The sequence below is a fragment of the Gopherus evgoodei genome, chromosome 3, assembly GCF_007399415.2.
Source record: "Gopherus evgoodei ecotype Sinaloan lineage chromosome 3, rGopEvg1_v1.p, whole genome shotgun sequence".
Classification (NCBI taxonomy): domain Eukaryota; kingdom Metazoa; phylum Chordata; order Testudines; family Testudinidae; genus Gopherus; species Gopherus evgoodei.
In genome coordinates this window covers 162,736,256-162,756,955 of record NC_044324.1, presented here as the reverse complement: position 1 = coordinate 162,756,955, position 20,700 = coordinate 162,736,256, and the positions used below count along the sequence as shown (strand labels likewise).

At 41.3% G+C, this 20,700-nt stretch overlaps 1 protein-coding gene across 1 annotated transcript in view; it reads right to left on the bottom strand.

The window, feature by feature from the left end:
• DNAH8 (dynein axonemal heavy chain 8) overlaps positions 1–20,700 on the bottom strand; it is a 567,023-nt gene that overhangs the window by 276,871 nt on the left and 269,452 nt on the right. Inside the window, 7 exon segments of the mRNA XM_030557275.1 lie at positions 3,060–3,284; positions 9,082–9,243; positions 9,558–9,662; positions 10,039–10,141; positions 12,146–12,309; positions 12,410–12,563; positions 12,933–13,132. Coding sequence (XP_030413135.1) covers positions 3,060–3,284; positions 9,082–9,243; positions 9,558–9,662; positions 10,039–10,141; positions 12,146–12,309; positions 12,410–12,563; positions 12,933–13,132 — 1,113 coding nt within the window.

Below are 20,700 nucleotides of genomic sequence, written 5' to 3'. Positions count from 1 at the left end.
TAAACAATGCCCAGTTTTTTTAACCTTTCGTCATAGTTCTGGTTTTTTAAGCCTTTTCTCATTTTTGCTCTCCTCTGGACTCTCTCCAATTTGTCCACATCTTTCTTAAAGAGTGATGCCCAGAATTGGATGCAGTATTCCAGCTGAGGCCTCACCAGTGCCAAGTAGAGTGGGACAATTACCTCCCATGTTTTACATAGGACACTCCTGCTAATACACCCCAGAATATTAGGCTTTTTCACAACTGCAGAATATTGTTCATTTAATCAGAGCTCAGATAACATTCAGAGTTTGTAACACAGCCTCAGCCTTGGTTGTATGAGTCGTTGGGGAAAAATGCTATGTGAATGGACTGTCTTAAATGAAAGTCATAAATTGCTTTCAGAAGAAATTTAGGGTATGGCCACACTAACTTTATCCCTGTGAAAATTTGTATGTGAAAGGTTCACATGAGCTTCAAATCACAAACCCTGCATGTCAATGTAATTGCAATGAGGAATGCTGTCTTCTTAGACAACTGGAGTAATGGGCATGAGGCTAATGGCTCCAATGGGGGTCCCAACAAATTGGTTAGTACCACATTAAGATTCCAATATGGAGAGGGTAGTCTTATGGGGGGTGGGGAGGAGCGGAAACTTTCAGAAGACCTTTCACAAACATTTAAACATTAAAAAACAAAAACAAAACATTGTGGTCTTTATAACATGGCCAGCTGCATCATGAGCATCCCCTCAACACCAGAGATTGCTCTGCAGCACCCTGCCTCAATTTCTCCTTTTTCAGGGCCATGTAAGAATGCCACAGTCTCTTTCATGAACTCACAGCCCTTCTTGGGGTCTATATTTTTATTAACAAAGTTAATTTTTTTGTTTATTAACAAAAACAAAAAAATTCCACCCAACCTTAAGCTAGGCACCGCCCCTCTTCCCAAAGGTACTGTCCATTACTGTTCTCTGAGCAGCTAGAGAGAATACAAAGACCTGGACTGCCTCCCTTCTCCCAAAGAAATAACAAAACAAAACAAAACAACTACTGAGGCAGTCTTGTTTCTGGTTAATTTCTCACACTAATCCAGAGAGGGGCATCTTTTTTGACAAACTATAGGAATTAAATCATGTGAGTCTACCACACTGCAAATCCAGAGAGTGTGGGGAGGAAAGGGAAGGATCGCTGGATATTGTGTTAGGCAGGGAGAAAGAAGTGGTGCTGGTGATGTGGGAAAGGCAGGCTGGACTGCACGGAGTCCTGTCTTCCATAGCTATATCTAAGCCACTGGCTACATGGTTAAAGGTTTTTCCTTCATCTGGTTCTTACCCAGCCCTCAACCCTCTTCGGTTTCTATGCCTCCCAGCTGTCTATTCCTCTCTGACCCACCAGCTCTTGTGACCCTTAGCTCTCTCGTCCCCAGTGTCCTTGGTTCTTGATATCACTCAGTCCACTGTCAACTCTCTTCCTTACTTCTGAGGGCTACCTGTCAGTCTATCCAGACTTATGGACTCTTGTTTTGTAGGGCATGGAACACCAAGAGCAGGGATCCAGCAGCCCAGTCTGCCTTTCCACCTCATCCAATTTCTGTTCTTCCTCCTTTTCCTTACCACAATCTTGTTTTTATTCCCTATCCCCTCAAAACTTCCACTGGACTTATAAAGTAGCAATCCCACTTAAACAAGTTTCCCATAGTTCATCAAAGAAGAGCTCTCCTCTGGCAAACCAACATACATAAGACCGGGACTGCCACTGACTGCCCTCATCAGGCCAGTAAGAGCCTTATAGGAGTAGGAAGTACAGGAACTGTGATGAAAGGGGTAGAAGCAAAGTAGCCCTTTCTATCTCCCTCCTTCCATCCCCTGGCTCCTCTACTCCTCTGGTTTCTATTCCCTCTCGGCTAACCAGCTCCTGAAATCCTGGTTCACTTGCCCAATCTCTTTCTAGCACTCTCAGCCTATTGCTCCCCTAGCTGTTTCCATCTCCATAAGCCCAAGAACTCTGCTGTTTCATTGGAAACATTGCAGGAAGCTGAGAAGCCCTCAGAAGCCAGTGAGCAAGAGAGCCATTGAACTGGGGAGAGGGAGAAATAACCCATGAGCGATGGAGTGCTAGGGAGCCACTGTACCTACTGCCAAGTCTGTCTGAACCCCCTTCCAAAGCAACATTTCTCTTTTTCCCCCTTCCCACCCACATCCACTTGAGGGCTCCCACCAGCCTCATAAGGAATGTAAAGCGGCAGTCCTAGTCTGACAAACTTCTTTGTTTGCAGTGTTGTAGCCATGTTGGTCCCAGGATATGAGAGAGACAAGGTAGGTGAAGGAAGACCTTTTATTGGACCAACTTCTGTTGGTGGAAGGCACAAGCCTTCAAGCTACACAGAGCTCTGCGTCAGTTCTGAGGAAGAAAACAAATTTTCTGACTAGTATTTAGGTCAGACACTCCACTTCCTTCTCCAGACTTGAAGAAGAGCTCTGTGTAGCTTGAAAGCTTGCACCTTCCACCAACAGAAGTTAGTCCAATAAAAGGTCTTACCTCACCTACCTTGTCTCTCTCAAACTTCCTTTGGTTCATTAAATAAGAATTCTACCTGTGGTAAATCAAGGGAAGCTGGTCAGAAATACAGACAGAACTATTCTTTTACCATCACCACGCACCCATCCAACACCTCTTCCCAGATCAGATTTTCTGTCACAAACAAAAGGTGAGAGTGTCAGAACTCAATTCCAAAAAGGAACATTATAAACATGATTTTGCCAAAATTTCTAAATCTTTTAGAGAAAAATAAGATTCAAATAGTTTAGAAAGAATAAAAATTTGGAGACTAAATCCAATCATTAGAATGACTGTAAAACAGATGGATTTTAGTCTTGTATTAAGCAAAAGTCTCACCACAAGTAAAAATCTAAATATAATCTTAACACTAGAGAGACTAATGCTGTTTCCATATTAACACACACACAAATGAGTTTTGGGATTCTGCAGATAAAAGCACTATACAGTCATTATAAGCACTAGGTTATCATTATGACAGAAATATATTTGACGTTCAGAAATTAAAATCTGTACTTTACCAAGTCATCAAAAATATCTCTCTGATGCACATGAATGGTAACCAGGGTTTCAAATTTCACCCTGTCGAAGCTGGAAAGATCATGTGTTGTCTGGCTGATAAGTGTATTTAGTATATCCAGAAATTTCTGATTGGTTACTTGCATGATTTTCCTGTCATCTTTTGCATTGTGTAGAGCTTCTTCTGATTCATGTGTCCACAGCATCTGAATTCCCAGTAACCCTACCTATAAAATATAACAAGTAAACTGACATATTAATTAATATTTATTGTAAGCCAAGGTTTATAAGACTTTGATACCCTACTTTTTAAGTATCAGAGGGTAGCCGTGTTAGTCTGGATCTGTAAAAGCAGCAAAGAATCCTGTGGCACCTTATAGACTAACAGACGTTTTGGAGCATGAGCTTTCGTGGGTGAATACATGCATCTGAGGAAGTGGGTATTCACCCACGAAAGCTCATGCTCCAAAACGTCTGTTAGTCTATAAGGTGCCACAGGATTCTTTCCTACTTTTTAAGTATATTTTGGGTAACTTATTGGAGGGATTCAAAGTGATTTTTCATTAAGGATTTCCCTGTTTCAATAGAAAGAAAATCCAAGGGTTTCAAGGGTGCATTTCTCTATCAAATCATATTTCACAAACATTCAAGGAAACCCAGAAATAAACTTATACATTATTTTACCATAATCTCAGTCACACAGTGAGATACACAGATATATTGACATGATTCTCAGTTACACTTAAGGTCCTTTTACGCTGCTTTGGCTGTATAAGCATAAACTGGCTTTAAAATGAGTAGAAATGGTAGTGTGACATGATCCCATAGGCAGTGGAGATCTAGTGTAAGGATTTGACACCAGACCTGCTCCCAGCCCCTATTGGAGGGGATGGACTGGGGAGATGTTTGGGTGCCTGGCTTAAGCATACTGTGCTATAATTATTTTCACTTCCCAAGGACCATAAGAGTCCATAGGAAACAGAATATAAATTACAGCCTCAGGGCTGCTCTAATTTACAACCAAGGCTCTTGCACAGCCTCAGAATACAAAGGAATTATATGATTTAAAACCACCTTTAATCCATACCCCAAGTATAAGCAAAATGGAGGTTGGTTACCTGTAACCAGGATTCTTTGAGATGGACTCTCCATATGCACATGCTTGAGGTGTGCCAACCAATGCAGCTTCTGATCGCAGTGCTCATTAGAGCACCCAGGCTTTCCTCCTCTCCTTAGCATTTGAGTATGTTTCAGGGCAAGGCTATTGAAGGGGGTGTGGTACTGTCAGAGGGTGCATCACTCACTTTCTCCTGGTACTCTGGGGATTAATTCAAGTCCAGTGCGCCTCCTCATCTACGGTTCACACACCATCACTCCAACTCTGCTGTCCACCTGCAGTCCCCCTCATGGCCTCAGAAACCGCAGGAGCTAATTAGGGCTCCGCAGAAGAGGGGGAGGTGGATGCAGAGTGGAATATGCAGAGTCTATTTCAAAGAACTCTGGTTACAGGTAAGTAACTGCTATTTTTTCTTTCGAGTTTCTTCTGTATATTTCCACTCTTGAAATAGTTTGGCACACAGCATTCTTTAGTGGACAGAGGGACTAAGGACCCTAATTAAAAAATGACTGAAGTACTGCTCTCCCAAAATGAGCATCAGATCCCAAATCTATAGTGTAATGTTTAGTAAAAGTATGACTCAAACTCTAAGTGGAAGCCCTACAAATTTCAACAAGCAGGACATGTCTAAGATATGCTAAAGTCTCAGCCATTGCTCTGGTAGAGTGTGGTTTAATTCTAGCAGGAGGAGAAGTTGAAGTTTTATAATTCTTCTCTATACGTTGTCAGACCTATGTAAACAATGACTGAGCAGAAATATCCCAGCCCTTACAATTTTCAGCAGAAGAAATTAACACTTGAGGAGGGATTCTGAAGTACTTTTTCCTATTCAAGTAGTAGGACAATGCCCTTTTAGCATGCAAACTATGAAATCTAGACTCCCCTTTATAAGCATGTGGCTTAGGAAATTAAAAACAGGTTGGCAGGTCATCTCCCAGTTGAAACACAGTGCTGTACTTCAACACTCCACCCTAAGGGTTTCCAGTCATCCCCTTTAGCACAGGAATTTGAGGGACTCCTTTTCCAGCTGGCCTCTCACCCTAAGTGAAGGCTCTTTTTATAACGTTCTTTTGGAGTGGGTAGGGAAACCCAGGTTCACTGTCTTCACTGGGCTCTGGTCCAAGGTCCAATGTTGGGCAGCTCCAATTGCCACATTGGGGTGCTAAGCAGCTGCCTCTGCCTCCAGGACCACTTCCTACCCCAACTTCCTTTAGCTTCCCAAAGCAAATCATTTCCGTTTAGTCTCTGACACGCATGCTCAGTTACCAGCTTCTCCTTTGTATATTTGTACAGGTCTGTGGTGTTAGGTCTCAGGCAATGAGCTCCTGGGCAGTACTGCCCCTCAGAATGGCCATCTGCTCCCTTCTGCTGCCCCCCTCTGAGCTGTTCTCCTCTCCTTTTTAAAGCCCTGCCTCCAGCTTGTGCAAGCTTTGCAAGTGTAGCTGGGCAGGGCTGTCTTAGTCTAGAGCTGTTCCTCAAGCCTTTGTTCCCTAGTGTGGGGTTTGTATAGCCCATCATGGTCTTTTATATGGTGGCTTTGAGAAGTCAAGCATCCAAATAATGTGTCACGAGGTGTCCAGACCCCATAGTGTCCCAGCTGCTAAATGAAGAGCTGCCTCCTTAGAAGGACTGGTGGCCCTGCAACAGACAGTGAGATAAAAAGGCTGTAGGTCAGGAGGGATCCACGTCTCCCAGGGAATCTGAGAAACCACTGAGAGCAGGATCCTTCAGCAATAGACTGCTGAGAAGCTGCTCAGGTAGTTGGACCTCCATATGAAGAGGATCATAGAGCATTAGTTGCAAAATAGCCTACAAGAGAGGCACAGTAGGAAGCAGGAAGGGATAGGGAGTAGTTCCAACTACTTCATACACGGTTCGTGGATTGGAACCCAGAGGAGTGCGTGGGCCTGGGTTCCCCTACTAATCCCAGCAGAGGGATTATTAAAGACTGTGGAGAAAAGGGGGGCCTGAAACCCAAAAGACCAGAGACTATTGACCCTTCACTATGGTTGCCAGTCTCCTGAATCACTGGACTCTTTCCTACCCTAGGAGGGGAGACTACTAACGAACCAACCAGGGGATTGGAGACATAGCAAGGAACTGCCAGACAAGTGACTAAATGGGGATTCCCCAAACAAAGGGAAAACTGAGTCAGACTTACCCAAACTGTACTATACATGCGCGATAGAAACTATATGCATGGAAATTTCATGCTGAATAATGAGAGTATAGCAGTAGGAATATACTGCTGACTACCTGACCAGGATGGTGATTGTGAAAGCTCAGGGAGATAAGAGATGCTACAAAACCAGAAAACCCAATAATAATGAGGATATATGCCACCTCAGTATAGGATACAGAGATAGATTTTTAGACACCATTAATGACAGCTTCTTAGAGTAACTAGTCCTGGAACCCAAAAGGAGAGAGGCAATTCTTGATTTAGTCCTAAGTGGAGCACAGAATCTGGTCCAAGAGGTGAATATAACTGAACAGCTTGGTAATAGAAAATATCATTAATAATTAAATATAACATCTTTCTGGGGGGGAGATACCAAAGAAACCTACCACAGTAGCATTTAATTTCAAAAAGGGAAACTTCACAACAATAAGGAAACTAGTTAAACAGACATTAAAAGGAACAATCACACGAGTGAAATGCCTGAAAAGCACATGGAAACTTTTAAAAAACACCATAATAGAGGTTCAAACTAGATGTATAACAAAATCAAACAAAATTAGTAAGAGGACCAAAAAAAATTTGTCATGGCTAAACAGCAGATTAAAGGTGGCAGATAGAGACAAAAACATGTCCTGTAAAAATTGGAAGTCAAATGCTATGAAAGGAGCATAAACTCAGGCAAGTCAAATATAATTAGGCAGGCTAAAAAAAGAATATGAAGAGCAACTAGCAAAAGACACAAAAACAATAAGCATTCAAAGAAGACAAGGCTACTGCAGAGAAGCTAAATGAATTATTTGCCTTAGTCTTCACTACAGATGATGCGAGGAAGATTCCTTCACCTGCGACATTCTTTTTAGATGACAAATTTGAGGAACTATCCCAGACTGAGGTGTCAATAAAGAAAATTTTGAAACAAACTGATGAATAAAACAGTAAGAAGAAGTCACCAGGACCAGATGGCATTCACCTAAGCATTCTGAAGGAACTCAAATATGAAGTTGCAGAACTGCTAACCCAGATATCTAACCTAGCACTTAAATAAGCCTCTCTACCAAATTATTGGAGGATCGCTAATATAATTCTGATTTTTAAAAAAGCACTCCAGAGATGATCCTGACAATTAAAATCTGGTAATTCTAAATTCTGTACCAGGCAAATTGTTTTAAACTACAGTAAAGAACAGAATTATCAGACACATAGATGAACACTGTATGTTGGGGAAGAATCAACACAGGTTTTGTAAATGGAAACCATGATTCACACATCTATTAGAATTCTTTGAGGGCGTCAACAAGCATGTAGACAAGGGTGATCCAGTTGATGTAGTGTACTTGCACTTTCAAGAAGCATTCAACAAGGTACTCTCAACAAAGGGTTTTCAGCAAAGAGGTAAGAGGGAAAGTCTTCTCATGGACCAATAACTGTTTAAAAAACAGGAAAAAAGGGAAGAAATAAATCATCCATTTTCACAATGGAAAGAGGTAAATAGAGGGCTCCCTGAAAAAAGGATCTGTACTTTTCAACAAATTCATAAACAACCTGGAAAAGGAAGTGAACAGTGAGATCGTAACATTTGCAGATGATACAAAATCACTCAAGATAGTTAAGTCCAAAGCTGTTACAAAGAAGAGTTACAAAAGGATCTTATAAAACTGGGTGACGAGGCAACAAAATAGTAGATGAAATTCTACACTGATAAGAGCACATAGGAAGAATAATCCAAATTATACATACAAAATGACGGATCTAAATTAGCTGTTACCACTCATTAAAGAAACATTGGTATCATCTTAGATCATTCACTGAAAACATCTGCTCAGTGTGCAGCAACAGTCAAATAGCTAACAGAATGTTAGGAATAATTACGAAAGGGATAGAAGATAAGACATAATGCCGCTATATAAATCCATGGTATGCCCACACCTTGAATACTGTGTGCAGTTCTCGTTGCCCAACTCAAAAACGATATATTAGAATTGGAAAAGGTATAGAAAAGGGCAAATAAAATGTTCAGGGGTATAGAACAGCTTCCTAGGAGGAGAGATGAAAAAGACTGGGACTGTTCAGCTTCATAAAAAGAGACAACTTAGTGGAGGGATTGTGATAGAGGTCTATAAAATCATGGATGCTGTGGAGAAAGTGAATAAGAAAGTGTTATTTACCCCTCTGCATAACACATGAACCAATGAAATCAATAGGCAGCAGTTTAAAAACAAATATAAAGAAGTACTTATTCACACAACGAACAGTCAATCTGTGGAATTTGTTGCCAGGAGATGTTATGAAGGGTAAAAGGATAACTGGGTTCAAAAAAGAATTATATAAATTCATGGCAGCTAGATCCATCAATGGGTATTAGCCAAGATGGTCAGGGATGTAACCCCTTGCTCAGGTGTCCTTAAACCTCTGACTGCCAGAAGCAGGGACTGGACGACAGAGATCACTTGATAATTGCCCTGCTCTGTTCATTTCCTCCAAAGCATCTGGCACTGACCATTGTTGGAAGACAGGATACTGGGTTAGATGGAACTTTTTGAGAGTATAAACTTTTGAGGTCAGGGACTACGTTTGTATCACACCAAGCACATTTTGAGGACTACCTAAAACAAATAAATAAAATTGCCAACCACATAAATTGTACAACCTCTGCTTTTCTCAGAAGGCTGCTTGTAATCTATACATATATGCATACATAGACATATATACGCCCCTCTGTTCTCACCTGTGCTGGGAAGTGATAAAGGAAGTTAAGCAGCTGGTATCCTGGGTCACTAATTTGATAATATGCTGCCCTGATTACACAGTGTAATGAAGACTGTTGCATGCGCAACAAATCTAGCAACCAAAGTTCTACAGGTCCTTTTGCATTCACTGGAGTGTCCAACTGAAAAATTAAATATAAGTTAAATGTACACAATTATATATAGCTACCAAATCCCTATTATTTATTACTGTGTTATAAATGTTATATAATTATTGTTTTGATTTTAAATATCAATAAACATGTTACCAAATATATAGAATTTATTCTGTTTTTTTTTCAAATAAATCATGTAATTAACCATTTTAACTTAATTTAACCATCTACTTGTGTGCATTCAGCAAAAGAATGGCTTCTCATATAATAAAGTTACTGAAAAAAAATAAACTGAAACATTTTAAATTAGTGATAAATTGATAAGAAATTAGCAGTATTACTGGAATTTTTTCTCCTTCTCTTGATATGACTGCCATTATGCGATCATAATCCTTTAGGTGAAACTGCACTTCATTTATATTGTCAGATATGGCAGGAAGATGTGGCTAAAAGGATAATTCAGAAAGTAATTTAATGTAAACATTTAATAATAGCAGACATACAAGAAAAATAACTATTGACTTGATCGTGCAAGGAAGTTCACAAATGGAGTTTTATATTGTACAGATTATGTAGCAGGATAATGTCATAATGCACTAAATGTGGAATTTTTAAGTTACTTTCTGTGTGTTTATTTTACAGTAAAATCTAAAGTCAGAGGAGCAGCTTAAAATCTTGCTCTGAATGAGGTTTGCAAGAAGAATTTGTTACATTTACAGTTTACTTTGCCTTTGCTTTTTGCATATTTTATTTATTTAAATATTTATTTCAAAGCTTTTTTTTGCTAGCATGCTAACTTTAAAATAGTCACTCAAAACTTACCTGAATGGTGTGTGAATCACTTGCTTGTCCAAGAATTTCAAGAAGGGCAGGATCAGAGATAAAGAAGAATCTGGGAAACAGTAGCCTTTTCTTCTCTAAATATCTTAAATATTGTGGAAGATTTTTATTACAAAATGTATTCTACATGAAATTGTGAATCAGACTGTGAAATATTGCATCATTTTAAAAAACACCAGTTTCTTCATCCTTCCTACACCTATCACTGTAATGCTCAATTTACAAAAAGATTTAAGCACATGCTTGAGTACATCTCTATTCAGGATAGCACTTTAAGCATATGCCTAATTTAAAGCACATAGTTAAGCGCTGTGTCCTCAATAAGGCAGCCTTCACAAATTAGGACTTAAAATATCAAAAGCCATAGCTAACTGCCACAGTACTACGTGCCATGGTGGACTGTTTTAAAGCAAAGTAATTTAAATCACCAATTGTAATCATGATTTAAATTGGCTCTCAGGAAACACTGATTTAAATAATTTATTTGAATCCTGTTTTGCATTTGTACTTTTTAGGTATTTTTCTAAAGAAAGGATTATTCTTATTGGTTGGTAACCATTAAAACATGTTGATATGCACCTAATACAGCCTTTGCACTAAATTGGTGCTTCTTTTTGCTAACCAGGAGGATATTATATTTTTATACACTTATTTAGCAATTATAGAATTTAACACACATTTATTCAGATTCTTAATATTTATAGTTTTTATGACGTTAGAAAATGGCAAATGACACATTTGTTATTTACTGGATTAATTTTTTACTCATGATTTGTGTCAAGTTGCATTTGGATGCAAGCTGAAGTTCCATTAATTTTTTAAAAAACAGCATTTTAAAATGTTTTTATTAGTTGAATAAAACTACCTTAAATGTGCTATATAGATTAGAAAACAGTAAGTTTATCAAAACATATTTTGTTTTTTAACTGATTTATTAAACAAAGGAAGTATTATCTGTAGTAAGTGAATTGAACTGATTGCTTCTGTTCCACCCTGTCATTCAAGACTTTAAAACTAGTAGACCTCATTCTCTCACATCTCACTTTTGTGCATAGTTCAGAAGAGAAAAATAAGTTTTCCTCCTTTTTCAACACCCAGTCAGTTTCTCATCTTTGAACTGAACTAGTTGAAAAAACTGAAATAAAGAAAATATTTTCTCTGTGCCTACAGAAGAAGTTGCTTCTGTCAAAAGCTGGTTTGACACTTCAACCAACTCTGATTGCAGATGCTTAGTCAGTGATTTCCATTAGTTCAGTGGGGTGCGGGCGGGGCCAGGGACAAAGGGGGAGGTCTAGCAACCAGGGAAAAAAGAGGAAGTCAGCGCTTATGCCTTGAAATAGTTTTCATCAAGTTAGTAAGTTAAAAATAGTAGTGCAGTGGTGGCAGAGAGCAGTGGCATAGGCTAGCCATAAGTATGTACCTACAGCATCCAGGCAGACTTGCACTCAGAGTGGCTATCCCATGTCACTGCTTGTTGCTGCCTGTGATACAGCACTAGGCTATTTTTAGCATGCTAGCTCAATGACAGCTAGCATGAGGATGTCTATGCAAGTTGGAAATGTTACCTCCAGCTCCAAATATAGATATACCCCAAGACTGCTGGGGTCACATACATGCTTTCTGGCAACAAAGAACACTTATAACAGGATCACAGGCCCCAGTCCAGCAAATCGTTTAAACTGAATTCTGGACTTCAAGAGCTAACATCCTGTATTCATTCAGTTCCTCACATCAGAATCTATGTATGATACTTCAAAGTGGGAAGCAGTTTGGATGTCTAAATCTATCTGAAGAACTATACATACTGTAGGAACACTTTCTCCTTTGAATATTATTAGTACAGATTCCTATTCTTGGGAGATTATCTAGCCATACCAATTGCCTATGGAGTTTTGAATACAAATAATAAAATGAAGATTGCAGTACTGCTCTTCTAGAGACAAACTACAATATATTACTGTACGTGACAACCTTATAAAAGTAACTTCTATTTTTAACATTTTTAGCTGTTTGATTTGTAATTAAAATAAAACATTACTGACTTTATATAAATTTATGACATAATCATGTATTTTAAAAAACTTCTTACCCTGTAAGTGATTTCTGACACACCTCCAACTGTTCATGTAAATGAGGCAGAAGCTGTCCCATAGTCTCATCTCCAACACAGCAGTTAACAACATTAGGATTCTCATGAGCTCGTTGCATTATTTTTATCCATGATTTGTCAATGTTCTGAAAACGTTTTGCTTCCTAAACATAATTTAAATCAACATGGTAACACATTCTCTTGTAAACTGTTATTTAATTAAGTTTTTTAGAATATAAATATCAAAAAGTATTCTAGATTTACCTGAGGTAATTGCTTTGCAATATCTCCCCCTACAAAAACAGCTTCAAGATAAATCCATAAGTTTTGCACCACCAACCACTCTTCAATGATATCACTGGAGGTGCTCAGTTTGTATACCCAGCTCTGAATATCTTTTTTAAATGGTGTATTATATCTAAAACCAGGGATGAGAAATAAGAATAACTTTAAATTAAAGTATAAAGTAAAATATTTATTGAGGGAGTGACAGAAAATATGTAAATTAGAGAGCAAAATTGATCTCTTGAAAACTTGAATAAACAAATTTAATTTTATTCAAATGTATCAAGAGAATAGATTGCTGTACATTTGCGAGCTGAGAGAAGTTATCTGCAGTAACATTACTAGTATACCAACATCCACACAAAACAATAATATTTCATCCACATTTATTGTTGACTAAGTGTCAGTCTAGTAATATGGTTGCTGATTTAATAATAGTGTGTGTATTTTCAGTATGTACAAAAATTAGCAAATCCACAAAAAAAAATCACTTAAGAATTACCTGTTACTAAGTAAAGAGCCCAAGATCATTAAACTGTCCTCCATAAGTGTAATAATTTCTGCTGATTCACTTCCCTTTAACAGTAGCTCTCCTCTTGCTTTAAATGATGAAAAACTCAAATTCTGGCCTCCCCAACTTTCAATTATCTGAGACAATTTAGCTTCAATATCCTTTTCCTTTATAGCAGATATACAGATATCCTGCAAAGTAAAAAAAAAATAAAAATGTTAATCTTCATTACCCAGATATGAAACCTTTCCTAATACAATAAAAGCTGTGTTATCTGGCACTTTACCAACTGGAAAGCTCTAGACACCAGCATTTCGGGATGCTGGATCAGGGCAGTTCCTCACAAGTGACATGTCCTTGCTGCTCCTATGTGGAGAAATGGCCGCGGGGGCTCCATGCACTGCCCTGCCCTGAGTGCTGGCTCCGCAGCTCTCATTGGCCGGGATCACAGCCAATGGGAGCTGTGAGGGCGGTGCCTGCGGGCAGAGGCAGCAGGCAGAGCCACCTGGCCATGCCTCCACCTAGGAGCAGCAGGGACATGTCACCGCTTGCTGGGAGCTGCCTGAGGTAAGCGCCGCCCAGATCCAGCACCCTGAAACTCTTCCCACACCTCAAACCCCCGTCCCGAGCCGCCTCACACACCCGAACTCCCTCCCAGAGTCCACGTCATGCACCTCTCCATGTCCCAACACGCAGCCCTGAGCCCCCTCCCACACCCAAACTCCCTCCCCTCTATTGGTAAGTATAATTTTTAGTTAACTGGAATTTTTGACTTTGACTTGACATTCCCCCAATATGCTGAATAACAAAGCTTTTACTGTACTATAAATCTAGTTTTTAATTATATTATTTAAAATAATGTATGTATGTGCAATCCAGATCTGAAATTATGCTATGTTTTAAACACATACAGTATAGAGGTGGGACAAGCATTCTGATATTTTTTTACTGCAAACTCATTGATGTTAAATGGGTTTTTTAAATGTAGGTGTATGCAGACCTCAACAAATTTGGCCGGGAAAATCAGTAGCTACAGCTACATGTCTATGGTTGCACTTTTTGGTATTGACAAGACCACAGACTTTCTTAATCTAGATTTCTACATCTTTGACAGATGATAATGTTATGTTCTGATATTTACATGAGCACTCTATCGCTTCAAGTTTAGCTTATGTTTCTGTTCTAGGCAGGTGTAATTGAATTATCTTGTTCAAAGAAAGTATTAGTACAGTGGCCCCACTACAAACCATATTTAACATATGACACTTCCAAGGCGCCAAGATTTAGGAATCTGAACCGCCTTCCAAAATTTAAGAAGGATGAGGTGTGGAGCATGCTTCCTGAGTCTTAAAAGAGCAACACTCTGATGCAGAAACTATATAACCCGACCCACCAAAAAAGAAAATCAACCTTCTGCTCCTGGCATTTGACTCAGTTGATGAAAATGAACACGCGTCAGTCCACACTGCTTTGGATTGTTATTGAGCAGAACCCATTACCAGCTTGGATGCATGTCCTCCCAACCTTCTCCTTTCATTTCCTACTTTAAAGCCCTTCTCATTAATCATGCCAGTCTTGATTCCAGAAGATTAATACCACAGATACTCAAGTAGAGTCCATCAGTTGAGAAGTATCCTCTTTCAGTAAAGGCCTCCCAATGGTAGATCATCCCAAAACCTACCTGAATCACCAATCTTTGAGCCATCTGTTGATCTTCATTCTTTTGTCATGCTTTCACCCACGTTCTCTAGGGAATGAAAGTATTCCACTGAAGATCACTAAGCTTCCACTTCTTTAAGTGTCTTACCTAGCCAAGTGTAGTCATCCTTAATCCATTTCAGTGAGACTCTAGCAGTATCATTCATTCCAATATGCAGCACAATCAATGGATTTTCCCTCACTCCCAGCAAAATTCCTTTCAGCATAATGTCCACATCTCTATCCTTGCTCCTGGCAGACAACATGCTCTTCTGTTTTCTGGATCTGGTAACAGGCCTGTCAATTATTCTGGGTATGGAGTCTTGATCACATATACCTGTCTCTTCCTGGTGTTGGTATGAATCTGTCTTAAATTCTTTCTCACAATTCCCTTTATATCATCCCATTCTTCCTTAGGCTCCAGTCCCTAGCTATCTCCATCATCTCTTTTGCAGAGACTGACTTCAATTATTTTATTCTTGCTCCCTCCCCACACTTGTTTTTCCTTCTCGTTCCCCAGTTCAGCAAACCTGTTATTCGACTTGATTTCAGCACAGACAGCTGACCTCTGCCTCTGCCTTGTCCTCATGGGCACATTCTTCCATGGATCACCCTTGTTTGGTAGTCCACCCTCCAGATCCTTTTGTTGGCAGGTATCCACATATCGTGAGTAATCTGTACCACTTCCTCTCTCCTTCTCTGCACTATACCTTCAAATCACTGTCTGAATTCCATCCTCATCTCCAGATGCATCTCTAATCTTTGGATCATCTCTTCCATGAGCTCTATCAGGTGTTATTTCATGCATAAGTAGCTTCCATCAGAGATTCCCTTAAGGATGATGATGCAGCGCCCATTGCTTTTGCATTTGACCATCTTCTTTGTCTACTCTCCTCCTCACATCACTTATACTGCTGCATTAGTAACCATCATGGTTGTCTCTTCTTTAATCCTTATTCCTAGAAAAAAAGAAAGGGGAAATATCCATCCCCCCAAACTCCCACTTACAAACTCCCACAAAACTCTGCTGCTAACAGCTAACTGCTCCAGTTTTACTGGTGACTGGCTTTTAAACCTAGACAAAGTAGATCAGCGCTACTTCCTCATTAAGGGATATCAGAAAGCACTGAATCAAGCCACATACCTTGATCTGGCTGACACTTCTGAGGCGTTTCCTCTATGCCTGAGCCACTTTTACTAGAGTCAGGGGGAAAATGGTTACTAAAGTTTCATAATTTTTGTTCTTTGAGATGTCTTGCACTTGTCCATTCCACTCCTGCATGCACCTAGTGCACAGCAGAAATATTTTCCCTCAGTGGTAGCCATTGGGGCAGCTCGTGTGCCCTCTCCTGCTGGCATTAGTATAAATGGCTCAGCCAATCCAATGCCCCTTAAGTTCCTTCTTTCCAGGAACTCCAATGCAGAGGAATAAGAGGATGAGTCTTAGAATGGACACGTACAATACATCTCAGAGATCAACAGTTATGAAAGGTTAGTAGCTATTTTTTGTCCTTGACAATGTGCATTCTACTCTTGGTGACTCCCAAACAGGTAAATAGGTGGAGGGATTGGAGTTCATGTAGATACAAGCTACAGTACAGCTCAACCAAATCTGGTATTATCTCATGAGTATTGAGTGATGGTGTAATGGGAGGAGAAAGTGTGCATGGATGACCAGGTTACTGTTTTGCAAATGTCCAGGATAGGAATCTGCGCTAGGAATGCCATTGAGGACACTTGCAATCATATGGAGTTGGCAGTCAGTTTGTCTGGGAGCCTGTCAGATCATAACACGTGGATACAAGAAGTTATCCAAGATTAAATTCTCTGTGTGGAGATTGGAAGACTTTTCATTCTGTCCACTCAGGCCACAAACAGTTGGGTGGTCTGTTTGGCCCTGTGTATGGAGAACACCAGTGTTCGTCTAACACCCAATGTGTGTAGCCATTGCTCATCTGTATTTGTGGCTGGTTTGGGGTAAAATTCAAGTAAATGGATTGATATGAAAATTTGAAACTTAGAGAGAAACCTCAGATGAGGGTGTAAACACACCTTATCTTTAAAAAAGACTGTGTACAATGGTTCAAATGTGAGGGTGCACAGTTCAGAAACCTTTCTTGTAGAAGTAACAGCAATTAGGAAAACCACATTCCACAAAAAGTGTAGTAAGGAGCACTTTGCTAGAAGCTCAAATGGTGATTCCATAAGTTCAGACAAAATTAAGTTCAAGTTCCAAGGGAAAATGTGCTTCTTTAGTTGAGGGTACAATCTTTCCAGGCTTTCAAGGAATGTAATTGTCATGTCATTAGAAAAAAAACAGAACAGTTATCCACGTAAGGGTGAAAAGCTGAAACTGCTGATAGGTGAACCTTGATGCAGGAAATCAGTAAGCCTTAATGTTTCAGGTACACCAGATAGTCAAGCATTTGTTGGATGGATTAATGTATTGGTGAGACTCTGGTTTGATAAGCCCAGAGAGAGAACTGCTTCCATTTTGACAGATAGGTGGCCCTGGTGGAGAGCTTTCTGCTACCTAGTAAGACTTGGCAAACTTGCTTCAAGCAAGCCTGCTCTTTGGGATTTAACCCTGGAGGGTCCAGGCTGTTCAAATGAGGCATCACAGGTTTGGGTGGAGTAGCCAGCCATGATCCTGAGACATCAAATCCAAATGCAACAGGAGTGAGATTGAAATTACCACTGAGAGATCCAGTAGAATGGAGAACCAGTTGGTGGAACCACGCTGAGGATATTAATAAAACACAGTCTTTGGCTCACTTGATCTTTATAGCACTCTGTGTAGGAGTGGGATTCAGGGAAACACATAATAAAAAGCATTTCCCATCCAGGGTAGCAAGAAAGCATCTGTGATGGAATCCACACTGTGGTCTTGTAGGGAGCCGAACTGGTGACATTTTCTGTTGTATTTGTTTGCAAATAGGTCTATCTGGGGAGTCCTCCACTGCTAGAAAAATGTGGCTACATCCAGGCAAAGGGACTACTTGTAGCTGGAGAAAGACCTGAGCAGGCAATCTGCTAGCTCATTCTGTACCCCTGGAAGGTAATGGGCTTCAAGGTTCATTGAATGGGCTATGCAAAATTCCCATATGTAAATGCTTCCTGACTGTGAGGTCCGAGTAGTGGGAAGTGACACCTACTAGTCAGAGCCAGAGTCCACAGTCAGGAATCTGCTGGGTCAGGATACCAGGAGGACAGGAGCCAGAGACAGACTGGAGACCAGAACCACAAGTCAGTAACCACAGTCAAGCCAAGTCAGGATATCGGGAGGACAGAGGCAGGTGACAAACTAAAGATCAGAACCACAAGTCAGAGGTCCGGAATCAAGCCAGGTGAGGAAGCTGGGAAGTCAAGCAGGAGGAGCAGGAGGCACAAGATACACAGTCCAGAGCAGTGTGGATCTCTGTTGTTTGAACAGCTTCCTGTTCCTGTTGCTGGATTAAATAATGCCAAAGAGCCAATCAGCTGTTCCATGACTGGGCCAATGGGACGTCAGGGGTAGAGCCTCAAACTGAAGCTGGGCTTCATGGATTCTGGGTCAGCAGTTGTTAGCAGGCAGCCCAGTAGAGGAGTGTAGCGTGACTGTGCCAGTGGACCGGATTTGAGGCCTGTAGATCATGACACTGACACAGGAGAGATGACTGAGACCTGGTCTACACTGCCGCTTAAATCGATGTATGTTATGTCACTCAGGGGTCTGCAAAAATCACCCACACCCACCCCCAGAGTGACGTAGCTTACATCGACCTAACATGCTGTCTATACCATGCTATGTCAAATGAGATGCTCTCCTGCCAACTTACCTTCCACCTCTAGGAGATGTGGAGTATTGAAGTCGACAGGAGAGAGCTCTCCCTTCAACTTATTGTGTCTTCACCAGACCCGCTAAATCGACACCACTACACTGATCTCAGCTGCACTGATTTAGTGTGCCAGTATAGATAAGCCCTGAGCTTCTCCCTGCCTGTTGAGGTAAAACATTGCTGTAATATTGTCTATAAGGACAAATATGTTTCTAATATGAGGTAGGAAAGCCTGACAGGCAAGACAAATTGCCCAAAGCTCTCTGACATTGATTTGAAGAACGACCTTTGCTGAGGACCAAAGACACCGAATATAGACGGGCCCCAGTTGATCTCCCCAACCTAAAGATGACATATTTGAAACCAGAATCATTGACAGTTGAGGGCAGAGGAGGGGAATGCCTGCACAAACACTGAGAGGATTCAATCACCAATTCCATGAAATTAGAACCTGAAAAGGTACTGTGAGCACAGTGTCCAAATGCAGATAGTTTGTCGAGTACACTGAGGCCAGCCACATCTGAAGGGGTTTGAAGTGCAACCTCATGTGTTGTATTACATATGTGCATGAGGCCATGTGCCCTAGGAGCTTCATATAGTTTCAGGCTATTGTGGTTGAATGAATCTTGAGGTCTGTCACAAAAGATCAAGTAGATTGGAATCTTGATGCTGGGAGGAACACTGTGGCTGGGTAGAGTCCAACACAGCCCCTACAGATTGTGTCCGGGGTACCAGGCTAATGACAGACTTGTTTGCATTGATCAGTAGTCCTAAGGCCTTGAAGGTTGACTGAATGAGATGAATGTTGGATTTAACCGGGCTTTGGACCGACCCTTGACTAGCTAGTTGTCCAGGTAAGGGTAGACCTGCACTCCTAGTCTCCTGAGAAACGCTGCTACCATGGCCAGATGTTCTGAGAACACCAAAGGAGCTGCAGACAGGCTGAATGCAAGCACGAAGAACTAGTAATGCAAGTGTTTACAAATCTGAGGAACTTTCTGTGCCCTTGGCATACTGACACATGAAAGTCAGCATCTGTTAAATCAAGAGTGGTGTTCCAGTCTCCAGAGAGGGATTAACAAATGCCCATCTGACCATGCAAAACTTTATCTTTTGGAGATAGCTGTAGAGCTGACACAGGCCTAAAATAGGCCAGAGAGCACCTTTGGCTTTCAAGATTAGGAAATAAATAGCTACTACCTGAAGGAGAGATTGAACCTCATGAACCAGAAGTTCTTCATGAGAGGGGTCCCTGAAGAGGGGAAGGGCAGGGAGGGTGGGAAGCAGAGAAAGAAAGAAATCGGAGAGAGTATCCTTCTATAATGCTCAACACCCAAAGGTTGGCATGATACTGAGTGTTGTAGCAATCCTGCTGTTTATCCCATGTCTGCCTGAACTAGTAATGTAATTCGTGTACTGCTGGCAATACCAGCACCGACAGAGCCAGAAAGGCCCTGGCAGCTATATCTGCCTCCAGCATGGTTGGTTCTGAGATAGTGTTGGTACGGTGAGGTGCCACAGGTGTGAAAGGAGCTCCTTCTGGCTCTGACTTTGATGGAACCTGCCTATGGACCAGAATCAACAGTGCTATCTTCTGTGATACTGAAGCAGAGGAGTGCTTAGATTGAGGGCATGTCTACATGTAGCGGGGTTGTCACCCGCTCCAGCCTTAAAGGGCTTAAAACAGTCCAGGAGAGGGCTGAGGCTCAGCTGTGTCCACACCCTAATCAGGGCTCAGCTGGCCCTTATAAGAGGGCAGTGGGCCAGGAGCAGACAGTCTACTCTAGTTGTGGAGGGAGATGGGCCTGGCCGCTGGGGAGCGTAGTAGAGTACCTGAGGTGGAGCAGGGCTTGCGGAAGGCCAGAGGAGCTCTGGCCTGGAAAACCGACAGGCTGCATGCCTAGTGTAAGGCTGAATAGGTACTGGAATTGCAGGGGGCAGACCAAAAGTAGGCAGAGGCAGCAGATCTAAACCTCCCTAGCCAGTGATGACTGGCACTTACACTGCAGTCTGCCCCAGAGAACGGGGGCTAGTTAATGACTGACAGTGGCCATACTGAGGTGAGGTGGGGATAGTGGGTGGGGGTTCTACTGGGTGGGGAGACCCAGAGAGCAGGTATACTGCCAGGGGGCAGTGCCCAAGGACAAGGGGCACCGAGTCTGGGAGGGACATGGGGGCCAGCAGCAGGCGAGACATCAGCTGGCAGAGGGTACTCTGGAGCTGGAAAAGAGCTAATTCTATGG